This window comes from Patiria miniata, unplaced genomic scaffold (genome assembly GCF_015706575.1).
Source record: "Patiria miniata isolate m_02_andy unplaced genomic scaffold, ASM1570657v1 HiC_scaffold_5, whole genome shotgun sequence".
In the NCBI taxonomy this organism is placed as follows: domain Eukaryota; kingdom Metazoa; phylum Echinodermata; class Asteroidea; order Valvatida; family Asterinidae; genus Patiria; species Patiria miniata.
This window is the reverse complement of record NW_024037072.1, coordinates 28,930,473-28,956,017: the sequence shown is the minus strand read 5'-3', so window position 1 is coordinate 28,956,017 and position 25,545 is coordinate 28,930,473. Positions and strand designations below refer to the sequence as shown.

The following is a 25,545-nucleotide window of genomic DNA, read 5'->3' as shown; positions in this document are numbered from 1 at the left end:
TTTTGTCCATCCGGAGAAGGCTCCGATCAGTGTTATGCCCTGTGTTTCTACCGTTGAAACTCTCCAATAACGACTGGTGAAAGAGATTAAAACTACGTTCGCGATGATTTTAGCACGCCATTTCCATCGACTTTTCTTCGAAATTATGATTGAAATAAAATGACATTTTGTGCAAAAAATCATCAGAAAATCAAATTTTGTGGGACACACTGTAAAAAAATCGGAAATTTCGTTGGAAAATTCAAAAAGTCGGTTTTCCGATTAAAATCGGAAAAGTTTCATCTCTGAGGGGGTGAACAAGGCAACCGTTTATAGAGGAAAGGTGTCAAAATGGAAGACTGTGAGTAGGGGGTGCAAGGTAAAGGCAGGACAGTAACGGGGCTTGCGTGGTGAAGATTAGACACAAGGAAAGAATGCACAGGGAGAATGACTTGGAAAGAAGGGTTGGTAAGAAGGGGGGAAAATGAAGGGTAAGCAAGTGTGGGGTATCATGGGGAGTAATGGGCAAGACCGAAGGGCAGGACACAAGAAAGAATGTTAAAGGGATGGGTGGATAAAGAGGGCACAGTTAGCAAGGGGATCAGTGTTGGCAAGAGATGTGTGGATTCTAAATGGTTGACGGGCAAGGGAAAGGATGGGAAAAGGGATTGGATGAAGGATGGTCAATTAAGGGAGGGAGAAGAGCAGTGACAAGAATGGGTGAGAGGGGAATACATTTACATGCGGATGGGTGAAGTAGAAATATATGTGGTGGTGAAGAGAACAAAATTGGCAAAGGGAAAAATAGTCGAATTTTAATGAAGGAGTGGACGAGGAAATGGGTTGGCAAGCAGTAGGGAAATATAGGTTGGTAAGCAGTAAGGAAAAGGAAGCGGGAGAAGGGTATGGAGTCGGAAGGTAGACAAGCTAAAGGCATCAACAAGGTAAAGGCATCAACATGGTAAAGGCATCAACATGGTGGAGGCATCAACAAGGTGGAGGGAGGGGTAGATAACAATGGGAGGCATTGTCATTGGCAAAAGGCTGGCAAGGAAAATACGAAAGAGTAACTGGAACAAAGAAGAAAAAAAAAAAAAAAAAAAAAAAAACACAGAAGGAATGGGTAATGAGTTCTGCCTGCTTGGTGAAATATGGGCAAGGGGAAAGGCAGGTGGATAAAACTGAAGGTGAGCAGGGAGGCAAGATGTTGGAAGCTAGTCTGCCAAGGCAAATTTTGGGCAAAATTCGGAAAATACATTTTAAAAGGGTTCTCTGGTGTTACCAGACTTCTGGGAAGGAACAGTCTTTAAGAAATCATTGCTGCTTCACCAATGTTCACTCAATAGGGCCGCGTTCAGATACATTAGTACCTACTTGAATCCCACAGTGTGTGTGTAAATGTGCACGTTTAAAGCTACTAAATCTAACTGAAACCACTACTACGGAACGACTAAATATTTTGAAAATCAAAACATTGAATAATAATATATGAAGGTGCATTCGGCTGCTAGTTCTAGGTAAATCATGAACGTCACTGAAATGAAGTCTAGAGTGAAGTGAAAATAGTTTTAAAAACAATTTGTTTCAATGTACTTTTTTTTTCTAATCTACCTCATGACATGTTTCAGAACAAAACAAACATTCAAATTCATAAGACTTTTACAACTGCTTGCCAACTTCTGGCTAGTACTTCACTGAGATTAAAACAGCAAAGCAGTGTTTACACATGGACAGACTACATTTATATACAATGTATATACACTCCAAACACCAATATATACATAATACCAGAACATTATTAGGGTACTTCGCACCTTATTTCAACCACGGTTGTTAATAGTGTTGATGAATACAAACCATTTTGTAGTTTCTAAGTCAGCAAGTTTTTTTTTCTCCCTAAGATTTTCATTCAAAGATTGTTGCAAGATGTCAAGCATAGCCATATTTCTTGTTTTTGCACCCAATGTGGCAAGACATTTCTTATCTGCGTTGAATGTTCTCAGACCATTTCCGCGTTGCTTTCAAGAAAAGACAAAGTGTAGAAAGATGGAAAGTTTGCAACTTCCTGAAAACTGCGGTAATTTGGTGGTACATGAGACACATATCACACATTTGCTTTTTTATCCGACAGTATACTCAGCATAGAGTAATTTCAGAATTCGACATTGCAATCGTGTACGAAATGCCAAAGAAATTTTAGTAAAATGGCCGAAAAATATGTTGACTTCATCCATGAATGAAAAATCCTTTGATGAGTCCTATCACCTACCGACAGTAACAACCAACTACTGTGGTGGAGGCCCTCTCACGTAGTAGAGTATGGGCTCCCAGCTTGGACTGTGCAACAAGATGTTGTCGGTAAGGGACAGGGAGCAATCTCCCGTTGCCGAGACGATGACTGCTGGGAGAAGCAGGATGAGGAGGACGCAGAAGAACAGAAAGATGCAGATGGGAAGGCCAAGACAGAGAACGCGGCTGATGTAACTAGGCTGCTGATGCGGTGAGACAAAGACAGGCTTAGAGGTAGTGAAAGGATGCCCTGATGGAGCATCATTGAGGTGGGTGTGAGTCGCTGATAGTGACGAGGTGACTTTGCTCCTAGTCTCGTCTTCTTCATCAGTGGATGATGCCTTGGGTGTTGAAGTCAGATGGACGGAGTTGAGGGATGGGTCCTGGACATCGCACAAAAGGCTCTCCTCCTGTTGAAGTGAAAAAATAATAAGAAATTATAACAGTACTGATCAATTTTTTTTGTTCCTTGCATTGAATTGAATTGTTTGGATAAAAGCGAGGCTGTACATGACCATGCAGACTGTTTGACATGTAGGTATTCAGTAGGGTCATTCTATAAAATTAAAAAAACATTTTTTCCTGTCCCAAGTACCAAATGTACTTTGTTATTTGCCTTTCAAGTATCATTAAGAATGACTTCAAATTGTTATTTTTGTTGGGTACAAGTAATGTCAAATCACTCTTGGAGGATGACTGCATGTTTTGAGTACATCAGAATTACAGAATCATAGATGTCAGATGTAACAGGGACAGGAACAAATATTGGACCTCAAATTTATAGAATGACAGATAAAGAAATTTTGACCTTGCTGATAGTTGCTACATGTGATGTAGCTTCTTTTTAAACCCAACTGTGAATAGGGCTCAAATAAGGTTTGTCAAAATATTACTTTGAAACAAATAAACAAAAAATGTAAAAGGGCAAAAAAGTGCACTTTCTTTGACAATATTTCACCTGACTTCAATGATGAAAACAACATTTTCTGTCAAGCAAACTCCTTTCAAGGACTTATATGAAACAAAAGTCAGGAAATGGCAGATTACAATGGGCATGTACAATGTAGCTTACATGCAACCTTCATAATGCCACACCACCTGTTTTTGTTTCAACATGGTTATCCTCACGAAACAATTTATAGTGTACATGCACTTTTACTTTCATTTCCTGTATAACAAGGAAACTGATATGCATGCACTTCCTTCAGTGTATACAGTACATGTATAATCAGCAATGTTAGGTGAATGAATAGAAATACATGTACATTGTACATGTATGTGAAAAGATTAGGTGTCTTTTTTAGATGGAAAATCATGTTAACATTTTTAAGATGATTCAATCAATCACTGTTTTCGGACTGTTCTCCACAAATGTTGAATGAACAAGATTTTACACAAAACATTATCATTAGCTTTTAGGATTTCCTTATGACCAAAACAACTAATTGAACTACAAAGTGGCAAGTTGTTTCTGTGAAATATTGAGATTTTTTTTAAACATATGCCCTACTAGTTTTTGAAAAAACTGGGATGGTAAAGTGTTTGCTTTAAAAATTCTGATTTAAAATCATGATGTAAAAATAAAAAAAGATTAAAACTTACATCCAAAGTTCCATCAGCTGAGAAGTGTCCACTGTCAATCAGTTCTGAGGGTGATGACCATTGTTTCCCATCGACAACAATGCCACAATCAGTACTTTCTTCAAAGGTGTCTTGAGGATTGGAGTCGGGAACAATGCCATCATCAGTGGCATCAAACGATGCATCATTCTGGATGTCCAACTTCCGATTAGAGAGTGGGCTTATGAATTTGCGATCTTCTTGCTGGCGGCTAGGCGTGAATGTATCGACTTGTGTTTCTCTGTTTTTGATACCATTGTCACTCTTGATAAGGTCATCGCTGTGGGCTGTGACATCATGCTCGGTGTCAATAACATCATCGCTCTTCGTAGCGCTGGACTGCTCGTCCAGCCACAAGACGATGACATCACGCCAACTACCTATCTCATCTTCCGGTAAGGAACTAGCCTGAAGACGAGCACTCCGCTCAAGCTCCTCCACCAGAGAGCTGGATGCTTCAAGGAGTTTGTCGGTGTCATCTGAGCACTGGGAGGCAACATCAATCCAGTTATCACTCACTGTGTCTGGCACGTCTTGGCATTCCGCTGTCGGTTGTTTAGATTGACCCCGATTACCCCCAATGGACCACAGGTAGCATTTCTGATGGTTGAAGTCCCCAAGGATCTGGTTCAGGTTCTTGTCATCAGCACAAGACTCAGCAAGCTTGGACACATAGGTGAAGTAGGCGTGCTTTTGGTTGGGCTGCTCCATGATTTCTCTTCTCAGTCGCTCCTCGATTGCGCTGAAGTCACGAGTACCCTCCAATCTTGATTTACTACTGCCGTCTGCAGCATTACTGCTAACAGTGCTATCGGTGACTGGCTGTGGTTCAATGCATTCACGCAGTGCAGCACTACAATGAGGCTGATTCACCACTTCCTGCTGTATGAGGGTCACTTCCTCATCAGCTACTTCCACACTCTCTGCGTCGGTGCAGTGACCCCGACTGGCTTCACTCTCGACGGGGAGGGACTCCAGGAAACCATCTGTTTCCTGTTCTTCATCTATTCCTGGATCAGACTGACTTGACGGTGTGAGTGGCAAGCATGAGGTTTCCTGTGGACTGTGGACTCCCTCGAGATTACAAATTGGTAGGCTGGGGAGATCCTGGGTGGGGATTTCTTGAATGCTTGTGTCCACGTCAAAGATGGGAGCTAATGGTAACTCGGGAGGCATCTCTAAGGGGATGATTTCCGGAGGAGTTGGCATGTTCTCGTTGATCCATATTTGGACAAGATCTTCTCTTTCGATTTCTTCACTGCTGTCACTGAAGGAGTCTGAATCAGAGTCTTCAATTCTCTCAAGGAGTGGAAAATCCAGGGGACTGTCAACATCACGTCTTGGCGAATGAACTCCTGGCATGAGAGAATGCGTCAACTCTGTTACCAAGTCCAGGGACTCGTACATATGGGACAGGCTAAGATCTGTGATCTCCAGAAGGTTATCTTGGGGTGGGGGAGTCGTCATCTTCTGCTGACGTTTTGTTTCCTCCTCACTGAAAGGATTTGAGACTTGACTCAGGCGTCGCCGAAGCTTACGCAGCTCATCTGAGGCATTTGTTGGGACCGGACTCTTTGATTTAACCGGACTGCTACTGACAACATCCTCAAAAGGGTTTGGCAAGAAGCAACCACCATGAGAAGGAAAGAAACCTCTCTTCTGATGCGGAGATTTGGCAATTGTGACGCTTGGATGTGACCATGTGTTGGGGGACGGTTGGTTAGGATATGAGGCAGGGTAATCGTGGGTTGGGACATCTCTGCTTGGCAAGGTGCGGTGGGTCAGTGGCAGTGAGTGGCTCAGAGGCTTGGCAGGCTTAAGGGCAAAAGTGGGGGAAGGGTCGGGTTCATCCAAGTCTTCCATGGCAAAGAGAAGATTACCAATAGCTTCATCATCATCATCATTACAATCATTACAATCATCCAGACTTCTACTCTGGCATCGTTCTTCAGTCAGGGTCACATCTACATCTTCTTCATCATCTGCCTCATGTACATCCTCATACTCCTCATCAAACTCATCATCATCGGAGCAGAGACTCTCCAGAGCATCTTCGACCACAGAGGACATAAAATCCACCGTTCCAGTACTGTACTTGCCCAAGGTGATCGGTTGGTAGTTGGTTGAGGAGTGGGCCGAAAATGACTTTGGCAAGTCAGATCTGTCTCTGAGTAGGACTGGTTCTTGGTCCAGATCTACCAGAGAGTGCATGACATGCGGGAGCTCTACGGAGTTGGACATCTGGAGGTCCTCCCTTGGGGACATGGACCAGAATTCCAACTCCGAGTTGCTCCTGCCCCTGATCTCTGCGACCTCTGGGAGGATGTCACAGTCGATCCCAGACTCCTCCAACTTCAGCTGCTCTTCTTCCATCTTGAGGTAGGCATCAATCATCTCATCACTCAACTCCATGATGTCCGGGGTCTGAGATGGGACAGAGAGAGTGACGTCTTCATCTTCTCCCTTCATGGGCAGGACATCATCGAATGCAAAGTCGCCCAGGGATACCTCGGAAGCATCGCTCATGCTGAAAGCATCATTCTCAGAGAATGCCTCACGAACAAGGAGTATATCGTCGTAGTTGATTCCCTCGCCGAGAGTGAATAAAGCTGAATCGTCTTTTGCCCCAGATGGTTTGTAAGGGAGGAGACTTGATTTGTAGGTGGGCAAAGGGATATTTTTGTTGTCAACGACTGTTGTAGCAGAGGCGGCTGTGCTTTGGCAATCTTCACCAAATACTGTGCTGTTTCCCTGTAACACAAGCAAAAGATTGCTGTAAGACAATCAGTAAGGACATGAAGGACTGAAAACTCAAGTCAATAACAAAAATAGGACAAAAATTGTGCAAAAGATTTGCTACTTAGCATCCATAACTGAAGAAAAATGACGGTTAGAGAGTTGGAGATCTGCTCTTGTTCCATATATATATAAAATGATAATAAATGTCCTCAGACTTCACAAATTGGTAAGAAAAATAAAAACAAGACAAAAAGATGTAAACACAAACTAAAAGAAACAAAAATAAGACACACAAATATATAAAGAATTTTGTTTACAATACATTTATGTACAAAACACAATGAAGGAAAAAAATAAATTATGCATCGCAATTTCAATTATAAGAATAAATGCAATAATGTCTAAAGAAGAATAGACCAACGTTAAAATTCTATGAGATATACTCAATGCAAAATTGTAAAGAAAGAAATTTATTGGAGTGGGATTTGAACCTGCTACCTCCAGACATCAGGTTCAATCCCCAGCAGAGTCAATTTCTCTATCAACCTTTAATATGCACCTGGCCAGGTTCCATTTGTTGGTCATGATACCAAAAAAATATCTACATGTAACACACTAAAATGAATGGCAAGATTTTCTTGATCTGTACCTTGAAGGTTCTGAGTTTTTCTTCCAGACTGCACTGCAGTGCCATCGCCTGGGCCTGGATGGCCTGCCAGCGCCGCTCCAAGTTGAATGCCGCCAGCTGCAGGGATTCTCTCTCCTTTTCACTAGCGCAGGCATGCCTGTCCTTCTGTAGTATCTCACACATGTTCAGCACCACCTGGATGCCTTCCGAATTCTTGGCAATGTCCACTTGAAGCTCCTACATGGGAACATCGAGATACAAAATGAAATTAGCCCTCCACAGTGAATTGATGGATGGCCAATGGACCCTTTGCATGGCTCGGTTGAAATAGAGACTGTAGTTTATAATAGTGCATTGTCAAACTTTGGTCAATTGAATGGGGTTGCAGCTTGCCCAAAAATGATGCCAACGTTATTTTTGCAGCCCCTCTTTTATTCTCATATAAACAAAAGTGAGTTAAACAAAGAGGAAATAGTATAATCGCTTGAAAAACTTCGAAAAAATTTTGAAACCCGACTTTTGTTTGTACCCTCCAACAAGTGATGTTAAAAATAAAAATAAATATTTTCAGAAAAAATATTGTTGATGTCCCCAAATGTTACGCGGTCCAAAACGTGATGCACTTTGATTTTTTGCCTCTTGCCTCTTGCTAGAGCAAAAGTTTTCCTAAGATTCACAGTAACTGAAATTTTATCAGGCTCTAAACATTCCCGTTCATAAATCTTGAGTTTATCCACCCATTCCAAAACTAGCAGAGAATTTATTTTGGCGTGATTTTTCCATCTTATTTCGAAGTGCACAGTGGACCCTTTGAAACTGCGCCCAAAAATAAAAAATTTCTGACAAACTTCTAGTTGGGTGTGCGAGTAGAGATAATGGTTTATCAGAATTTTTTAACAATTCAACAATTCTGAAATGTTGACTTGGAATTTTGTGAGACTTATTCAAGTGCGCCACGTTAGGGAACAATCGCCCGGTTTGTGCTCAATATCTGGACGCCACCGTTTTTGCATTTCGGACTAAATTTCATGACACTGAAACTGTCCACAACGGTTCAACAGCAAACATTATTAAGGTGAAAGTACCAGTATTTTACTGACTGAATCCAAAGTTTATCAAGAAAAAAGTCTGGCAACACTGCATGAGGAAAGTCTGGGGAAACCTCAAAGTGTGCCACATTCGGGAACACCACTATATGGTACCAAGTTGTTCATAATGTGTTTTGGAGGATGCAGTATACAGCAAGAGTGAACTCTGAAGACTGATTTTAATGCTCACCTTGTGAGCCTCAAGTCTTTTCTCCATATGCTCCACGCTGCCAGGGCACTTGATGCTCTCCGTGGCAAACAGCTTCCTCTCCATCTCTGTCAACCATCCCTTGAGTTGAACTATGACCTCCTCAACCTCCAAGGTCAGCGTCATGACCTCCTCCGAGCTAGCAAAGGAAGGCAGGTCCTGGGAGGAGGTTGCGTTGGGTCCCGTCCCGGGCTCCAGACATGCTTGCAGGCTGGCCCACTGGTCGTTGATGGACTGGAGTTTGGTAGTGACGTCGGCTGATGTGGACTGGCGCCGGGCGAGAAGACGGTTGGCTTTCTTGTTGAGCTTGGCCCGGGTCACCTCACGGAGGTGCAGCTCTTGGGTGTAACCCTGAGATGTTATCAAGGGAACGGGTTATTTTTTTAATCAATATTAGTGACATCATAAGATTTTCTATATTGATCTACATTTGTAAGCAGATCTGTCAACAAGGATGGTGCAGCTCATGCGTGTACCCTAGGGCCGTTGGGGAGGTTAGGGCTAAGATGCTTTGACAGTGCATCAAACTCCCGCACGGTTTATTTCACTCTGCTACCTTAAAGCTCATTCGGAACTCAATAAATTCACTTAAATCATGGTGTTTCACACTTGATTTCAATATCCCTGTGCTCAAAGCTGGTGCTTTAAAGTGGGTCAAAAAACGCAGGGACAGTTCATTCAGATATTCATCCAGTAATGAGCGACTGATACAACTGGTGGGATTTGGTCAAAGAGGGCAGCAGATACACCACTCCATAGGTAGCACAAAACAAGGGTGTACATGTATAGACCTTTATCATGCTGCCACCATTTGAGTCATGTTCCCTGTATCCAATATTAGTACTGAATGATAACAGGTTTTTGTGCAAAAAGGTACCAGACTATATTTCCTTCCAGCCTCGCTTTGGTTACGTTGATTTGAATGGGAAAAAAATCAAGATGGCCGCAACATGAAAATGGTCTGTAGACATGGTAGAGAGCAATTTTAGCTGTACCGAAACCAACAAGTACTGCTCATACTTGCTCTTTGTAGCACTGCATGTCAACTTACATACGTGTAGCAAAAAACGTTCAGTAAACCATTTGAAGAATTTGAATAATTTCAAGAAGCATGTTTATGTTTACCTTAAACATCTGTTCCATTCTCTGATCTGATTGGCCCTTCTGGCTGTCCGTCACGGCCATGTGTAGTTCACTCAGCCAATCCGAAAGCTCCTCATATAGAACATCAAAGTCGGGGGAGGAGCTACAAGAGGAATCACTACCTCCAGTTGAGGACAGCCTTTGAATAAACAAATTATACAGAAAATGTCAAGTTAATATCACAGGACCATCTCATACTTTGGATTATTATTGAAAATTAACTGATTTAAGTTGTACATGTATGTCTAGCAAAGTAGCCTAATCCACTAAAAATGTTGATTTCCTGTTGTAAACACAAGGGTTTTCTTCCATCCAAACCAATATGTGGTAAAGAGAGACACATACATTTATGTAAAACACATGTTAGGTTTCACAATGTACGGCAAGTCTTACTTGTTGGTTGTGTTGAACGTATCCACCTGCTTGTTCAAGGTTTTCACACTGACTTCCATTGGTGAGTTGCGTCTCTTGCTGTTTTGAAGACGAAACGACATCTGCTCGATAGAGTCCATGATCAGCTCTGCATCAAAGGATCGATGATTCTGCGCACCAAAGTAAAACAAAAATTACTGGTAAAACATCAGCTCAATAAATCTGTTCTACATGTAAATAAATTACTTTTCTTGTTCCTTGTAATTTGATACATAAAACTGGAGGTACACAGATATTGTTTTTTAATTATTACTAATAAAAACAACAAATTATTAGGCCAAATACCATGTGTTGTTTATTGCATGCTCCTACCTACATGTAGCCATTTTTTTTTACTTGGATTGCAAATTTTCAATGAGCATGTCGATTCTAAGCTCACAAGTCATCCAAGTACACTGCAGACGATTTATTGGGTTTGAGGTTTTTTAAAATAATGTGTTTACACATCCTCATTTTTGAGAAGCTTAGATTTATCCGGCGAACAAACTAAGAACAAAGTAGAAGCCATTTTTGAGGTGGTGCCACACTTGCGTGCACGCAGCAACGCATTCTTAAAGATGAGGCACGCGCCCATTTTGGTAACACTATTGGTGGAAGGAGCCCGGAGGGCATACGTACTGCGATACCTGAGCGTGACTCGCAGGTGTCTTGTGCCACAGCAGTGCCACCTCAGAAAATGGCTGTCGCCAAAGTAGTCTATACAGTGGAATCTGATGACCAGAATTAGAAGCTTTTACTGCGGTGGTTAGTATTCCTATTAGTCGAAGGAGCCAGCGGTGCATGTGTACTATTGTACCTGAGCGCGCGCGACTCGCACGAGCCTGGTTTCACCCCAGAAAATAGTCTACACATGTACCGGTACACAGGTCAAATTCAATCCTGGTAAGGACCAGGGTTGAGAGGCTCTAGTTACCCGGGTAGAAAATCCCAAATCTTAGACCGACTTGTTTACCAACTTGTAAGTGTGAACGGTATAACTTGCTGATGAGATCTACATGTAGTTCTACTCACAGTGAACCCAAGTCAATTTCAACATGGGTGGTCAAGGCGATAGTGTAAAAATGTCTTTACTGCCCACTCAAGGTAACACAGTAAGCAGCTGGCACATTGCCCATCCCCACACCTACAGCAGTCTTGAAGTATTGTACTTGACACAGAGACAGATTTACAGTATTGATATCCTTCCCTAGACAATAACACCTGTTCAACTTGTCCCATCTAATATTAGTATGGTCGCTTCATCCCGACAGATTTCTGTTCTGAGGGTTGAGTCACTATCCTTAGGAAATGCTTTCAACCTCAGTTCTAAAAAAAACCGTACATGTAATGTGTTGCCTATTGGTTTCAGGTAGTAACATCATATCAACATGTGTTTTGGGGGACAGCTTCCACAAAGTTATCTTCCCATGTCTTGAGAACATTTTGACCTGAATTTAATCAATCTGCAACATGTCAACTTTGTTCAATGAAGGCTACGGTGGCAGACACAATGCTGACTTTTTTTTCACAGACTGTCCATTAGGAAATGCAGAGACTAGATGCAATTGACGATGACTAATTAAATGCATTTGTCCTTCGGGATTAACATTTTGCTGATGTACATGTACATGTACATGTACTACATGTAAATTAACTTATGTCTTCATACAACACAAGATCTCTTTTAAACTAAAAGATTCTGTCACTGGACAGCGCTGATCTGGGTTTGGGTTGTAAACAGTAGGCCTGGTCGAGTACTTGCGAGAAGTTAACCAAATACTCGTGAAAGCAGAAAAATGACATACATGAACGTTGGTACGACGGGAAGTAGCTTACAAGCAAATAATGTGCAAGTCACACAACATTCTTCAGCACTGAGCGGTAAACAGTAACTTCTGAATCTGATAAAACATAATCTGATGGTAATTGTACACATCTACAGTTTTAAGTTATTGACAAAATGGGGAACCGCCAACATAGGGCTGGATAGCTCAGTTTGATGTACATGTAGATAGAGCAAGGGTACAGTAATTTCCAGATCGCAGGTCAAAACTCCGCTCAAGTCAATTTCTTCGTTCAACTTTTAAATGTTTAAAATAATTCATGTAATTAGAAAAAAAAAAATGAGGGACAAAGACACAAATCCACTAGCGACTTTAGGCTAGGACTAAAAATAGGTCACAAGTTGGATGTGTTCACTGACGATAATATTCCCTTGTGCCACACACTAGCTTCTATTTGTCATGGACATACATGCAGGTAAGCTTACGTGAACTACTAACATGACTAAGGAAACTTGCCTTCCTGTTGACTGACCTGATCGAGATTCACGGACTCTTTATACATGTAGTCTTCACTTTTTTTTAGTTTCGGACACAAAGTCAACTTTAATTAAGTGACAAAGTCAGGAGTAGAAATTTTGAATGAGCTTTAAGGTACCGTACATGAAGCAGAGTTAAATAAACCATGCGAGACTCAGATGCACTGTAAAATCATCTTGAGAATTTTAATAGTGGATTGTCCCCTTCACTGTGAGAATTGGGCAGACTGCTTACATCATATTGGCGAAGTCCAAAACAAAATAATAAACCATTTCAACCATGTTAATATTAGGTACCGGTATGTAAGATAGCAATTCAGTAGATTAACTTGAATAGCAATACAATGTATGTACACTGTATATAACGTGTAGGCACGTGCATGTTTTATTTATTTTATTTATCTCAGATATGTTGATTAACACATCTGAGATGAATTATGGCGCAACTGAGTCTCACACTGTTTAACTCTGCACTTAAAGCTCATTCAAAACTATTTGCCACGTTCCATGAAAATCACTGTCTCTCCATTTTCTGCCAACAAAACCAACCCCTACTCTAAATACCCTCCCCCCCCCCCCCAAAAAAATTAAAATAAAAACAACAACAAAAATTCAATCCCCAAATCTGTCTACATCACATCATCCACATGTATACTAAAAGCCCTACCTTTTGTCCATGATCCAGTATCGGCTCAATGTCAAAGCTTTATCATCAAAACACCAAACTTTTTTGTTGGCCTACCAGTAGCAGACAGTACATGTACATACATAATTCCAACTTGTTGCAAGTGAAAGAGAAGCATTCGCCATTGTACAGCAAACCACACACTCAACTTGAATAAAGAACTCACAAATGTAGAACGATCAAATGTCAATACTACATTGTACAAGAGCTCCAGACACAGTTCAGTGATATCAACTGCTACATGCAGCATGAAACTCAAAAAATAATGCCTGCCCCACCACAGCATATTATCCACACTGACTTGAAACCCACGGTAACCGTCTGTAAACATCAAACCGAGATGGATAAAAACAGGAAGTTCCCTAATGAAAAACACAAACTGCATAGATCTTCGTGCAAAGCGGTTGAAAAAAAAAACTAGCGAAACACTTCCTGTCAAAACACTGTTGGGTTGTCACCGAACTTCCCCACCCATGATGACAGGGGCGGGGTGGGATGGAGGCAACATATCCCCAACACGCGCTCCCCAACACACGTGATAATGAATCTCTCCACTTACATGTACATGTACCTCTACATGGTATCTTATTTATAGTCTTCAGGCTAGTTCATACTTCACGTTAATGCAAATGCGAAGCGAATTTGACATCAGAAAACATTCACTGCAAAATTCGCTGGAATTGAATTGTGTTCCACTTTTGCAGATTTGCAATGTTAATACGTGTATAACAAGTTTGGGTTTGCGCCAAGTAGGAACTGTCCAATATACCATTTTCTGACATGCAAATAAGGCAAAACTCTTGATGGTATACATGAATACAGCATATACTTACAATGTACCACACGTAAAATCCTGGAGATTTCTACAGAATTAGTATGAATCCAAATTTGAACAGGTTCATCCAGAGACGACTTTATTAAACCCTTCCCCCGCTAGTGTAGTGAAACTTACAACTGAAATCATCTCCAGAATAACACCAGCACAGGAACCTGTGCGTAAATGTGACTCAACTCTCGTTGGCCAATGGAGTGCCAAGAAACTAATAACGGTCAGAAATAAAACTGTCAACTACCTTAGAGTCTGATCTGGCGCTAGTCTCCAGGGATGCCAACGCTTCCTCTAGCTGTCTAAACTGGGTGTCTAGCCTCTCCTCCAGCCGCTGGTACTGCCTATCGATGAGTTCAAGGGTGGCCTGAAGGTTGCTTGTGAGCTGGGGGTACAGTTGGATCAGATCTTGACCCCTGAGCAAAACGCTGTCTTTAAGGTGTTGTCGAGTTTGGAGTTCCATGGCAAAAGTCTACAGAAAAAAAGAAAACAGGGTCATTTTTATGATGCTGATAGACAGAACGCTGATGACAGGATGTATCTATTTTGGCCGCAACACTTCTTGGCATTTTTCCTAGGTCAGCTTAAAATGGGGTTGACGTAAACAAGGTGACTAACGATTTATCATATTGATGGTTTTACATGTATGCAAATGCCCTGTCAAGACACACTACATGTAAAAAACTAAAAAGACATGTTGGCACCTTTTTTTAATTCATGTCCTTGAACTTCTTACATGGAGAATCCATGCACTATCTACGAATAACATGAAAATACTGAATCAAATGTGGCAAGTTTGGTAATCCTCTGGTGAAAAAATTCTGCTTCTGTGGGAAGAAAAGTAAGAAGTGACTCACACAAATGTATAGTGCGCCACCAAGTGTTCGACTGGAATAGGCAACTTTTCAATTTTACAGAATGTTGACGTTCAACGTACATGTACGTTACGTACATGTTTGTTATCCTGTTGATTATCTGCAGCTGATTTCACTGAAACAGTGCATACATGTTTCTTACACAACAAGTTTATTGCCCAGCTGCACAATAAACTTACAATCAATTTCAAGAAACTTGGCGAAGCTGCACAATGTTTTAAATAATCTAAACATGTGGGACGAGGATTAACAGCTTTTACGACGGCTGTTTGTGTATTTTGTTTGTTTGTTCATGAAACAGTCATTGAATCACCTCTGCCTACCATTTTGAAAATACTTTTATCCAACTTTCCTTGGACATGTTGGAATCGTGCGGCAACCCTAAAAACTCTGTCAGGAGTAAAATAGCAATTCTTTTACTTCAAACACAATGCTGTGAGTGTCTCGTATCAACCTTGATAAGGTAGGCAACAACAGGCTCCACGACGATCACAATTTGCTGGTAAAATACAAACATTTTCAGTCGCTACGCCACAACTCATGCCACCTAAAATGATTGTGCAATTATGCCATGACCATGAAACTTTTGTGAAATTGCCATAACTGAATGTTGCCAACTTGTGCAATAAATTGCGGCGCAAGTGGACTTATATGCCATTGCGTATACATGTAGGTACATGTACTGAATCACGTGTATAGCCCAGCCATTGTTACACAACATGGAGGGATTGATTTTTGAGCTCATGTGCATGCAAAAACGTCTCTAAGGAGTTAAAATTAATTTAATTTATCTTGTTTGTATTTTGTTATGCTCGTTATTTGTCAAAGAAAAAGTTAATGCCAATTCCAGATCTACTTTGTAACTACCAGCAGTTTCAAAAATTATCGGTCATATCACTTCTCGGCCGTGAGCAAACTACTGGTACAGTAAGCCATCAACTGTGCCAGCTGATAAAGTGGATTTGTAGTACACGATCAAGATTATAAGCAGATAATTACATCAAGAAAGTGAAGGACAGTGTCTGATATTGGCCCTGTCAGATGCTTCTGGTTGGAAAAAACAAGGTCAATAAAAAACCACATATCAGGATTTCAGCAAATCTTATTAGAAAAGGATTTCTGCGTTTCCCTTGGCTTACATACATGTATGTAGCTAGCGATTTGTACCAGTATGTACATTGTACATATGGGAAATTATTCATGCAATCAGACAGGCAGGAATTTTCTGCCTGTCTGATTGCATGAATAATTTTCCAGTGTTTCTGCGTTTGTTACTGCACTGATTCAAGGTTTTATTTTATCAAAATGTGACATTTCTAGGTTGTCCCCTTTAATCAAGTTCAGTGTACTGTTTCATATGGACGCTCATTGTTACGTTATACCTCATAGCTATAAGTCATAGCTATGCTTATGACTTATGCCTTGACCATGTACATGTACATGTATGTACTTTCCCATTTATAGCCTGTTTCTGCAATCTAATATGTGACTTGTTCCGTCAAATCAGACTTTTCTGGGCATAAGGCCAAAAATGATATTTTTACATATTGTTAAAAAATGTTCTTTTTCCTTTTAATAGGTGGTTTAATTTTTGAAACCGGTCATTCCTGGGCAGAGTTATGCTATTTTGAAGTTCATTGTGTCGAAAAGTAGAAAACGGAGAAAATGGCCACGAACGTCACAAAACAGTAATTTCTTTAACTGATATACCTTAACAAATCATCAAAAATAGTATATGTAGAGTTCAAATTAATATTTCAAACTTTTATAGTATACTTTAGGCATGTTCAGGATTACATATATGCAAAAATATGAAAATTGATAAAAATCACCCCCACAGCGTTTTTTGGCCCTATCTCAATTTCAACCTCTGCCCAGAAGCATCTGCTTTTGACAGAACAGGTCACATATAGACAAAACCAAACTACCGGTCAGTATGTAAATGCATGGATTCTTGTTCATGTCACCAACATTTAAAAAACAAAATGTCCTGATAAAGCTTCACTATTTCCCCCATGTAAATGTAAACATGTATGTATACCACTCCCTCCATTTGACAGGTTATAATGTATACACATTAAGTGTTATCTTGGTATTGTTTGGTAATATTAACTTCTTCTGGAGCGAAAGTATATCAGTATAATCAGTATAAATTTACTTCTTCAAATGTTTTGTGCAGGTACGATATACCTAAAAAAAAAAAGATATCGATGCTCTCTTAAAATGTAAAGCTGGTCATCTCTATTACTTAAACACGCATTTTGCGTACGTGTACATGTAGCTTCTCCATAATTGAGCACTTATGTGTAGCACTTATAATTGAGAACTGCATCTAATTTAAACAAAACCGTAAAGTTTTGCTTTGAAACAAGTGTTTAGAAATAATTTTAAGAAGTCATATTTTAACTGCCCTCATCAGACAAACTCTTCATGTACATGTACATGTACATGTTTGTAGCAATTACAAAAAATTCCTGTGGACAGAATAAATCAACTTAGAAAAGTTCAAGGATACCCACAGATCCATCTATCAGATGGTATCATCAGCATTTGATGCCAAGTCCCAACGGCAAATAGTTGGCGTGCCATTCAAATACGCTCAGGCAATTAAATGCACGCACATGTATGGTATGTAGCCTTTTTGGCATGACTCCGTGCCCATCACACTGTACAGGGAATTACAGTAATGGCTGGTCTGTGATGCGTTTATGACATTTAAAAGCACTCAAATATATCACATTTAGGATGTGCATGGCCAAAATTACTGTGCTATCCTGTACATGTACATGTACAGAATCAGTCAATGTGAAAAATTTAAAAAAGTTATTTTGGAACATGTATTTTTATCTATGGTGTAGAATAATAAGGCCACGTACATATATCAAGTACATGTACATGAACATGTTTCTTTTAGTTTTAGATTTAACTTAAATTCGGAGTCATTCTTTTGCCTTCCATCTCTGTGACCCAGGTGTGAATCCCCACCCAATTCTGTGGGTTTGCCTGGAATATCCTGGGTTTTTTTCTCCCGCCAACAAAATTAAAATTTTGCTTTCATTGTTTTAACTGCCATACTTTCTTCAGGCGTCCAAGGTACATGTGCATGTATTGTAAAGTGTCTCATGCGAGTTATTTAAGAGATCCTTTGTTTTATTACCAGAAAATCAAACTGAACAAAAACTCTGAACAGATGTTCCTTCAACAAATTTGATAATATACACTGTTTTAATTTGAATTGAATAATAAAGGTTATGAGAAAGAGTTGCTCAAACCACAGCTACATTTGTACATGTATAACGGTACTTTAAAACACAAAAGGTGTGTGTATATCATGTGCATGTGTGCTCAAGTGTTGATCGTTCACGAGTTGATCACGCATGAAGCAGGTGATTTTCTCGCCTAGCCCACAAAGGGGCGATTCCCCCTGAAGCAGGCGACAGGCAGCAAAGCCGCTTTCCCCCGGGTAGCAGGTGAGGCAAAGCCTCGTTCATTAAAAAAGTTGTAAAGGTAAGCCATTGGGAACAAGCACTTGCTTTAAACAATTAACACATTTTACACCCATCATTTGTGCCATTAATTTGCTAAATTACATACCAGGTATTTCTCCAGCTGTACTCGGAGGCTAAGGGTGTTGTTAGAGGGCGCTTTCCACTGCTCTGATTGGTCGATGGTCGCTGTCAACCAGCTAATCAGTCGGTTGAGGTCACCTTGGAATTCCTACACATTATGCAAATCCAAACAAAATGACAGGCCCACTCAGAGTGCGTTGTTGCAATAAGTAGGTGGTAAAGATGGGAGAAAATGGACATAAAACAGATTGACAGATTTAACTCTCAAACAGTGAATCTTTATGCTTTTACAGAATTTTGTTTTGCAATCTTCAAACAAAGTCTTGCATTCCTAATAATCCAATAAGAAGAACTCTGGAGTGGAAAATCTTAATAATATAGTTACAACGTATAGGCCTATATGAAAATAAGTAAAAGTTCTGCAGACTGCTTGTCGACTGGATCAGATTGACCTGAAATGTTATCAAACAAAATTAGACGGCCTGATATTTAATTATAAACTACATTGTAAATGCAGCGCCTACTGAGTGCATAAAGAAATAATAATTATTAGAATTTCAGACAATTATTTGATAAAATGTTATTCCCATACATGTACAGTCTGTGAGAAGTGTGGTTCCCACGCAAAATAACAATTGAATCCAGCAACATGATCTCCTCAGTGGAATAACACTGGGTGTTATCAACCTTTACTAAAAGGCTGTCGACTGAGTACAAAGTTGACTGCCCTTTCAGAAAACTTACAAAGGCAGGCGTCTGTAACTTTACCACTCTCAAATATCATGGGACTTAAAACCAGAGTGGGTAGCATAAATTTATATTGCTCAATCGTTTCCTTCCTCAGTATACATGTACATGTACCGGTAGGCCTACATGTATAAGCTTCTGGTTACAGTGTATTAATTTTTTCCACATCATATCAAATCATAGTTGCTTTTGAATGCATTTACATGTACATACAGAATTGCAAATTTTAAGTTCAGTCTCTGTATATGAATGTGTACCTATACATTGTACAAGTGCATGCCTACCGGTACTTGAAACAAAGCATGATGTTGCAAAGTGTGTTTCCATTAATTAATGAATTTACCCACGGTTTGTTGCAGACAGGTTAACCAAAATTCCTGGAAGTAAAGTACATGTAAAACTTGATGCCATCTGGAATTTTATTGATAATGTTTTAAAACCTTTTGACAAAATTGCCAAAAACCTATCATGCTTAATACCCCAACATATCCTTCAGAATCCACAAGAAAGTGTTTGGAAGATTTTTCAGGATGGAGGAAAATACAGATAAACCACTGAAAGAAACAGAGCTTTGAGGTGCACATTTCCAAGAGATGCATTAAAAAATCAGAACCAAAATGACTGACCTGACACTCAGCCACCGCAGGAACCCCATTGCCTCCCTCTCTCTGGTGTCTCTTCTTGCCTCCTCGACGATTGCTGGTGTCCGTGGCAACCCCTTGCTTCCTCCTCGGTCGAGGCATCTTCTCTGCTGCTCTTGGGGAGGGGCGTTTCTTTTTGGTGAGGGGGGAGGCCGTGCCGCCTCGCCTCTTGGGTTTGGGCGACGGCCTTGAAAGGATGAAGGGCGAGAGAGTCGACATCTTGTTCTTGAGAACTGATGCCAATTCTAAATCAGTGTCTCAGTTTAACGGCAAATCTGTTGGAAACAAAGTATGAAATTTAAGTGTGAGATTTAACTACCGTACCGTTAACCAAGGTTTTAGCCAGAGGGTTGTATTAGCGGTCTTTAACCAGTTTGCGCCGGTATTATTTTGTTATCTACCGGACCCAGGCACTGGATTTTTTTTCACGAACCTCGATGCCAGACGGGTTCAGGGCATCATCTATAGGTAACACTCCCTGATATTTCCGGCCTTGCTCGCTGCGAGCGGGTCCCTGAAAGATATTTCCGGCTTCGCTCGTTGCGTGTTCATCCGTCATCTGTTCTGAATACCGCAAAACCGTTGCGTGTATACACGTCATCTGACGTGAGCTGGTTAAGGCACCTTGTAGGCAATATTAATGCCATTTTTTTTTAGGTACATGTACATTGTGTACAAGTACAAGCAATAAAAACAAAAACTGGGCAACTTGGATACCTCACGTAATTTTTTTTTTAAAATTCAGTCCTGAATCCTCCAAGTTTTATAATGGAATAACTGTGTGCTTGGCCGATTTCAAACACTCTGTTTAAGACTGGATTGATTCTGGATGCTGATAATTGTCCGGTCAAATAATCAAACTTTTCAAAAAGTTTTCGGGACACCGGGCTCTAGCTATATTATGTCCAGTCTCACGAGTGTAGTAAACGACTCCTTATATGGAAATTGGCGTGCGCGTCGTGGGTACTGCAGGATGTGGCGCACAACGCAGCTGTGCCGGTGTATTGTGAATTTGGGACTATTAAATTCTGACTCGCTGGTAGTATTGCACATGCCTATGTGAAGATTGTGAATGTTCAACCAATAAAACGGCAAAAGGCACCGGATTTACACTGTATGTAGGAGTCCAAATTTCATGCGACACTGGGAAAGTGTTTAAGACCAGCCAACCGGTCTTTATCAACCGTTTAAGACCGGCCACGTGACGAGCTCTTGACCAATAGGAATGGGTAAACTGTCTTGGGTATTTATGAATATAATTTTTCACACCCTCTATGGAGTAAGGGTTAAAGCTTTGCTACTGTACCTACAGTGTAGTACCACTATCATTTACATACATAAATAAGTACATGTACACTACTGCACTGTCAGAGCATGTCATACTAATTTATGGAAACATGTACATGTTGTCACATTATGTCCACTTTAATTTCTCCATGCAAAAGCATACCAGCTTATTTTACACTGCCTGTTTATCACCAGAATGGGTGGGTTTTCATCATGTTATGTAAAAAAAAATTAATACGGAATCACATGAGAAACACGCATAAACAAGTTAGAATTTTGGCTGATGAAACCTGCAACAGGCATGACAATATCACAGGTGGCATGGCTATACCATACGGTATATTAATCTATGTTTAATTGATACTCACAACGAACTTGAATGATATCAATGTCTTTAGCAGAAATACACACACACGCACACTGTATGCTTTTCAGCACAACCTGCCAGTGCTAAAACTGCAAACGGAATGGGCACTTTCGCAATGCACAATCTAAAAAAGGGACGTTTTTTAAATCTCTTATCGTGCCAGCCTGATGACGAAAAATGCCAAAAAATGCTGCGGGAAAGCCCAGGATTGGCTGTAGTGGGGTTAAGGGGATGCAACTAAAGTACAAGAGTTTAGCAAACAACTTCCTCAGACTTTGGCCGATAATGAGTTGTCTGGGTTAATGATTAATCTCAACGATTTGAAGTAGATGATCTGAGAGCGATATATAAAACCTATTTCGGTGAATGCTACCATACTTCAACTCATATGAAAAATGCTTGCTGTAATAAAAACGTCAGTGATCAGTGAGTACTTAAAATGAATTACGTACATTTTTAGAATACTTGAATTTGTTCTCCACTTAAAGCCATGTACATGTACACTGTATAATGACCATGTAGGATGAAAACGTTCGTGCTGTACACAGAATGTACATGTACAAATGTACATGTACCTGGTAGATGCACACAGTGTTATTGAGTGCTTTTTATACAGGCGGCCATTTTTTTATTTGTACAACTTGTCTAGTAGGCTGGTTATTAAATAAGTTAATATAATTCCCTGTGATAAATATGTGTTACTGTAAAGAACGACAAATAACCCTCCTGCTGTTTGAACAGTCACAGACAGTTAAAAAAATCAATCCTCTTCCCCTGCCATGCCTTTTACACAGGGTAGTCACCAACAGTCAGATCATATTTCACACAAACACTGTGACTAGTCAAATTCAGTCAACCAACAATAGCAGGCAAATGGTATAGGCACAGCTGGCTTATCAATCACCTAGAGTCAATGTACACATGTAGCTGCACCAGGTTATGTAAACAGTCACAACCAGTCAATCCAGCTTTATGTAGGCTGGGAGCTCTTAACTGTTAAAAACAGTCACTTGACTGCACAGAATGTTTGTCTGCATAGGAGGGTTAATAATGATAACTGAAAATAACCCACGAATGTATGTACATTGTGTGTATCTTCTTATTTTAAGTTTCATAACTCTTTTGAAACAAAACAGTAAATTTACAGCATTTAAATATACTTTTACCACTTGTTTTGAACTAACTGAGATTCAATTCACTGTAGTGTAGATGTATTTTTTTAAAATTTATTTAATCAATGTAGATTTATGTACAGGGTGAGTAAAAAAAAAAAAAGGAACCCAAACCCAAACAAATATATTTCATATTTAAACAAATACAATGTATGTAGCACCAGAAATAATTATGACTTGGAAGCCCATTTATTAAACTACTTTTAAGTGAGAAAATTATTTTGATTGCACTACACGTTAAAGTTTTACCACTATTTAAACGAAGTAACCCTAAATTCAGTTTCGTCCAAAAAAGCAAATTTATTGTGTGTTCTGACTGTTTGGAACAGCAAAGAAAATGACACAGAATACTTGTTTCAACAACTGTCAACAACTGTAGCACACAATGTCTTTATTAACAACCCTGCTTTGGCTAACAATAGATTTATAAAATCCACTTTTTTAAAAGACAGGCCTTCAAAAGGATTTTGTGGAATATTTTTAACTTTTAAACTGAGGTTTTGTCGCTGGTGATGTTTTTACAATTGTAACGACAATCCTTGAAATCACATGTTGACGAAACAGATTATAGGGTCATTTCGTTTAAATGATGATATTATTTGAGCAATTGAAGTGATTTCTTCATCTACAAGTACATGTAGTTTACTAAATTGGCTTGCCAGTCATAATTATTTTTGGTGCTACATATTTTTTTTAAATATGAAATACATTTGTGTATATTTCTGTGGGTTTGGGTTCTGCTTTTTTTGTTTACTCACCCTGTATAATTGTAAATTATGAGAACATACAAAACAATTTGCTGATAACTGTCGGTTTGTTTACATATGTACTTCTGTCAAGTTTCAAAATTGTCTTTTTGCATGACATAGCTGCCTAAAACAAACAGTTAGTGCCAATTAATTAGTGCCATTGCCAAGCTCATACAGTATTTCTTTTGATCAACCGTTCCATGTGTCTTGTTTGATTGATGAGTATCCTTTAGACTATCAGGTACACCTTGCAATTTTTCAATAACAATATATTACATGCACTTGTCATTTCAAACAGCATGTAACATGACACAAAGTTATGATATAAAATGCAACATTTATTGGAATTACCGGTCAATTTATTTTTTCAAACTGTGCACTTCCAGTTTCAAATTTCTAGCGTGTAAACAATTAGCCGGTGACCTTTTGCTGGGCACAGTGGACGTCACAGCAGCACACCGGTTCCCTGCAGGCCACAATTTTTTTTAATATGACTAAAATTTGGCCTCAGGCCGATGGATTTCTTGCATACTTGATTGGAACATGTACAATGTACAAAGTACAAGTTGTGTCACATGTGGCAGCAGTACCACGGTTTATTAATTATTTGGATTGTTTATTATACATCAGCCCGAATTAACTTAATTGGTCCTGACAAAGCTTACAAAAATGTTTGACAAGAGTTCTCTTCAAGTTTGTTAGTTTACAATTTCAATTTGACTGTACATGTATGGGGTAAAGACCACGGCATACAATGTGTAGGATCATCCACATTTATCCCAAAAGTAACTACCAAATTATTATCAAAAAGCTTCTTGGAATTAACCCCCTGGTACTCCAACAGAGTCCAACCGGACTTTCCTGCTCAATCCACTGTGCCTCATTTTCAGTTGTCTGCTGAATCCAACGGAGTCCAACAATGCGTTATAATGCGGTTCAGTTGCCTGCTGAATCCAACATTTTGCATGAGGAATGTACACAAGGGGTAATTAACTGCCTAATCCAACAGGCTCCATCGGGTACATGTATGTGACATACATATTTGTAGTTGGATCCTGTTGGATTCACTGAGCAGGGTTAGGGTTAAAGATGGTACTGGTACTAATATCCAGTGAAATTATTCTGTCTGGCTTGCTGTCATTCAGAAGAAATCAAGAAATGTTGCTGATTTCCAATGATCAGTCAATTGACTGATTTTTGGAAAAAGATTACTTGATAAATCTTGTTTAGTGATCAAAAGGTTACCGGGTACAAGTGCATTCTTTTTCACATTTTTCTTGAAAAGTGTAATTATCCACTGAGCTGAAACTCCAACAGGTTAGGATGGAACATTCTTCTTCGGATTTTAAGTGGTGTTACTGGAAGCAAACAAACTGCATTAAGATGGCTATTACAATGTAGTTTGTCTGTCAATATCTATTTAGAGGCTAAACCTACACAGAATATTGACTCTTCAGAACTCAAAAACACCTCAGCACGGTTCAATAATAATTGATCTGAACAAGAGGCTACTCGTTATTAAAAGCTTTAATAGTTTCCCTGGGAATATGCCAGATTTGTGTGGGTTGATTTTGAAGGCCATGACTGACTGATAAACAAGGCACCATACTGTACAATGGATGGACTGCGGCTTAATTGGAAAATACACGAAGGAGTGTTCTGAGAGAGAGTTCAACAATAGATTAGAAATTGGAAAACAGAAACACAATTAAGCCTGGATGGATGACTTTATAAGAATGTTAAAAACAGGCACTCAAATCAGTATGTACATGTACGTATGGTACAGTTGGACCATGGAGAAATAAAACAAGTTTGATTTTATTTCTCCATGGTTGGACTAAGCTGGATGCGACAACGTGCAAAATTAAACATACCAGCAGTGAACCCACAAAATATTTCTAAAAAGTAATATGAAGAAGTGGGTAAGGTACGCATGTACAAAAATGTTCTGAATTAATTTTATTTAAAAAAATTACTTTACTCAAGTACATGTACAAAAGTTTTTGGACAGCACTACACAAACTTCCACTGCTACTGGTATGCATGGTACATGTACATGTATCAATGGCTGTTCTGCATACATTTGTGTTTGTATGCCCACATTTGCCATGTTTGCTACAAATATTTTTTTTGCTAATACATGTACATGTATCATTTACAAAAAAATCTGCTTTAGTTGCAAGATGCTTTCATTGTGCTGGG

General features: G+C 39.6%; 1 protein-coding gene across 3 annotated transcripts in view; it reads right to left on the bottom strand.

Moving 5' to 3' along the window:
- Window positions 1–296: 296 nt before the first annotated feature.
- The window catches only part of LOC119740890, a 36,620-nt gene continuing 11,371 nt past the window's right edge, over window positions 297–25,545 (bottom strand). For all 3 annotated transcript variants that reach the window (XM_038216357.1, XM_038216358.1, XM_038216359.1), the window contains 9 exons: window positions 19,754–20,043; window positions 18,406–18,528; window positions 14,184–14,408; window positions 10,088–10,236; window positions 9,677–9,833; window positions 8,534–8,902; window positions 7,277–7,492; window positions 3,871–6,639; window positions 297–2,678 (listed from right to left, as the gene is read on the bottom strand). In XM_038216357.1, the coding sequence (XP_038072285.1) occupies window positions 2,265–2,678; window positions 3,871–6,639; window positions 7,277–7,492; window positions 8,534–8,902; window positions 9,677–9,833; window positions 10,088–10,236; window positions 14,184–14,408; window positions 18,406–18,528; window positions 19,754–19,987 (4,656 nt within the window). In that variant the 5' untranslated portion in view covers window positions 19,988–20,043 and the 3' untranslated portion in view covers window positions 297–2,264. The remainder of the gene's footprint in view (window positions 2,679–3,870; window positions 6,640–7,276; window positions 7,493–8,533; window positions 8,903–9,676; window positions 9,834–10,087; window positions 10,237–14,183; window positions 14,409–18,405; window positions 18,529–19,753; window positions 20,044–25,545) is intronic.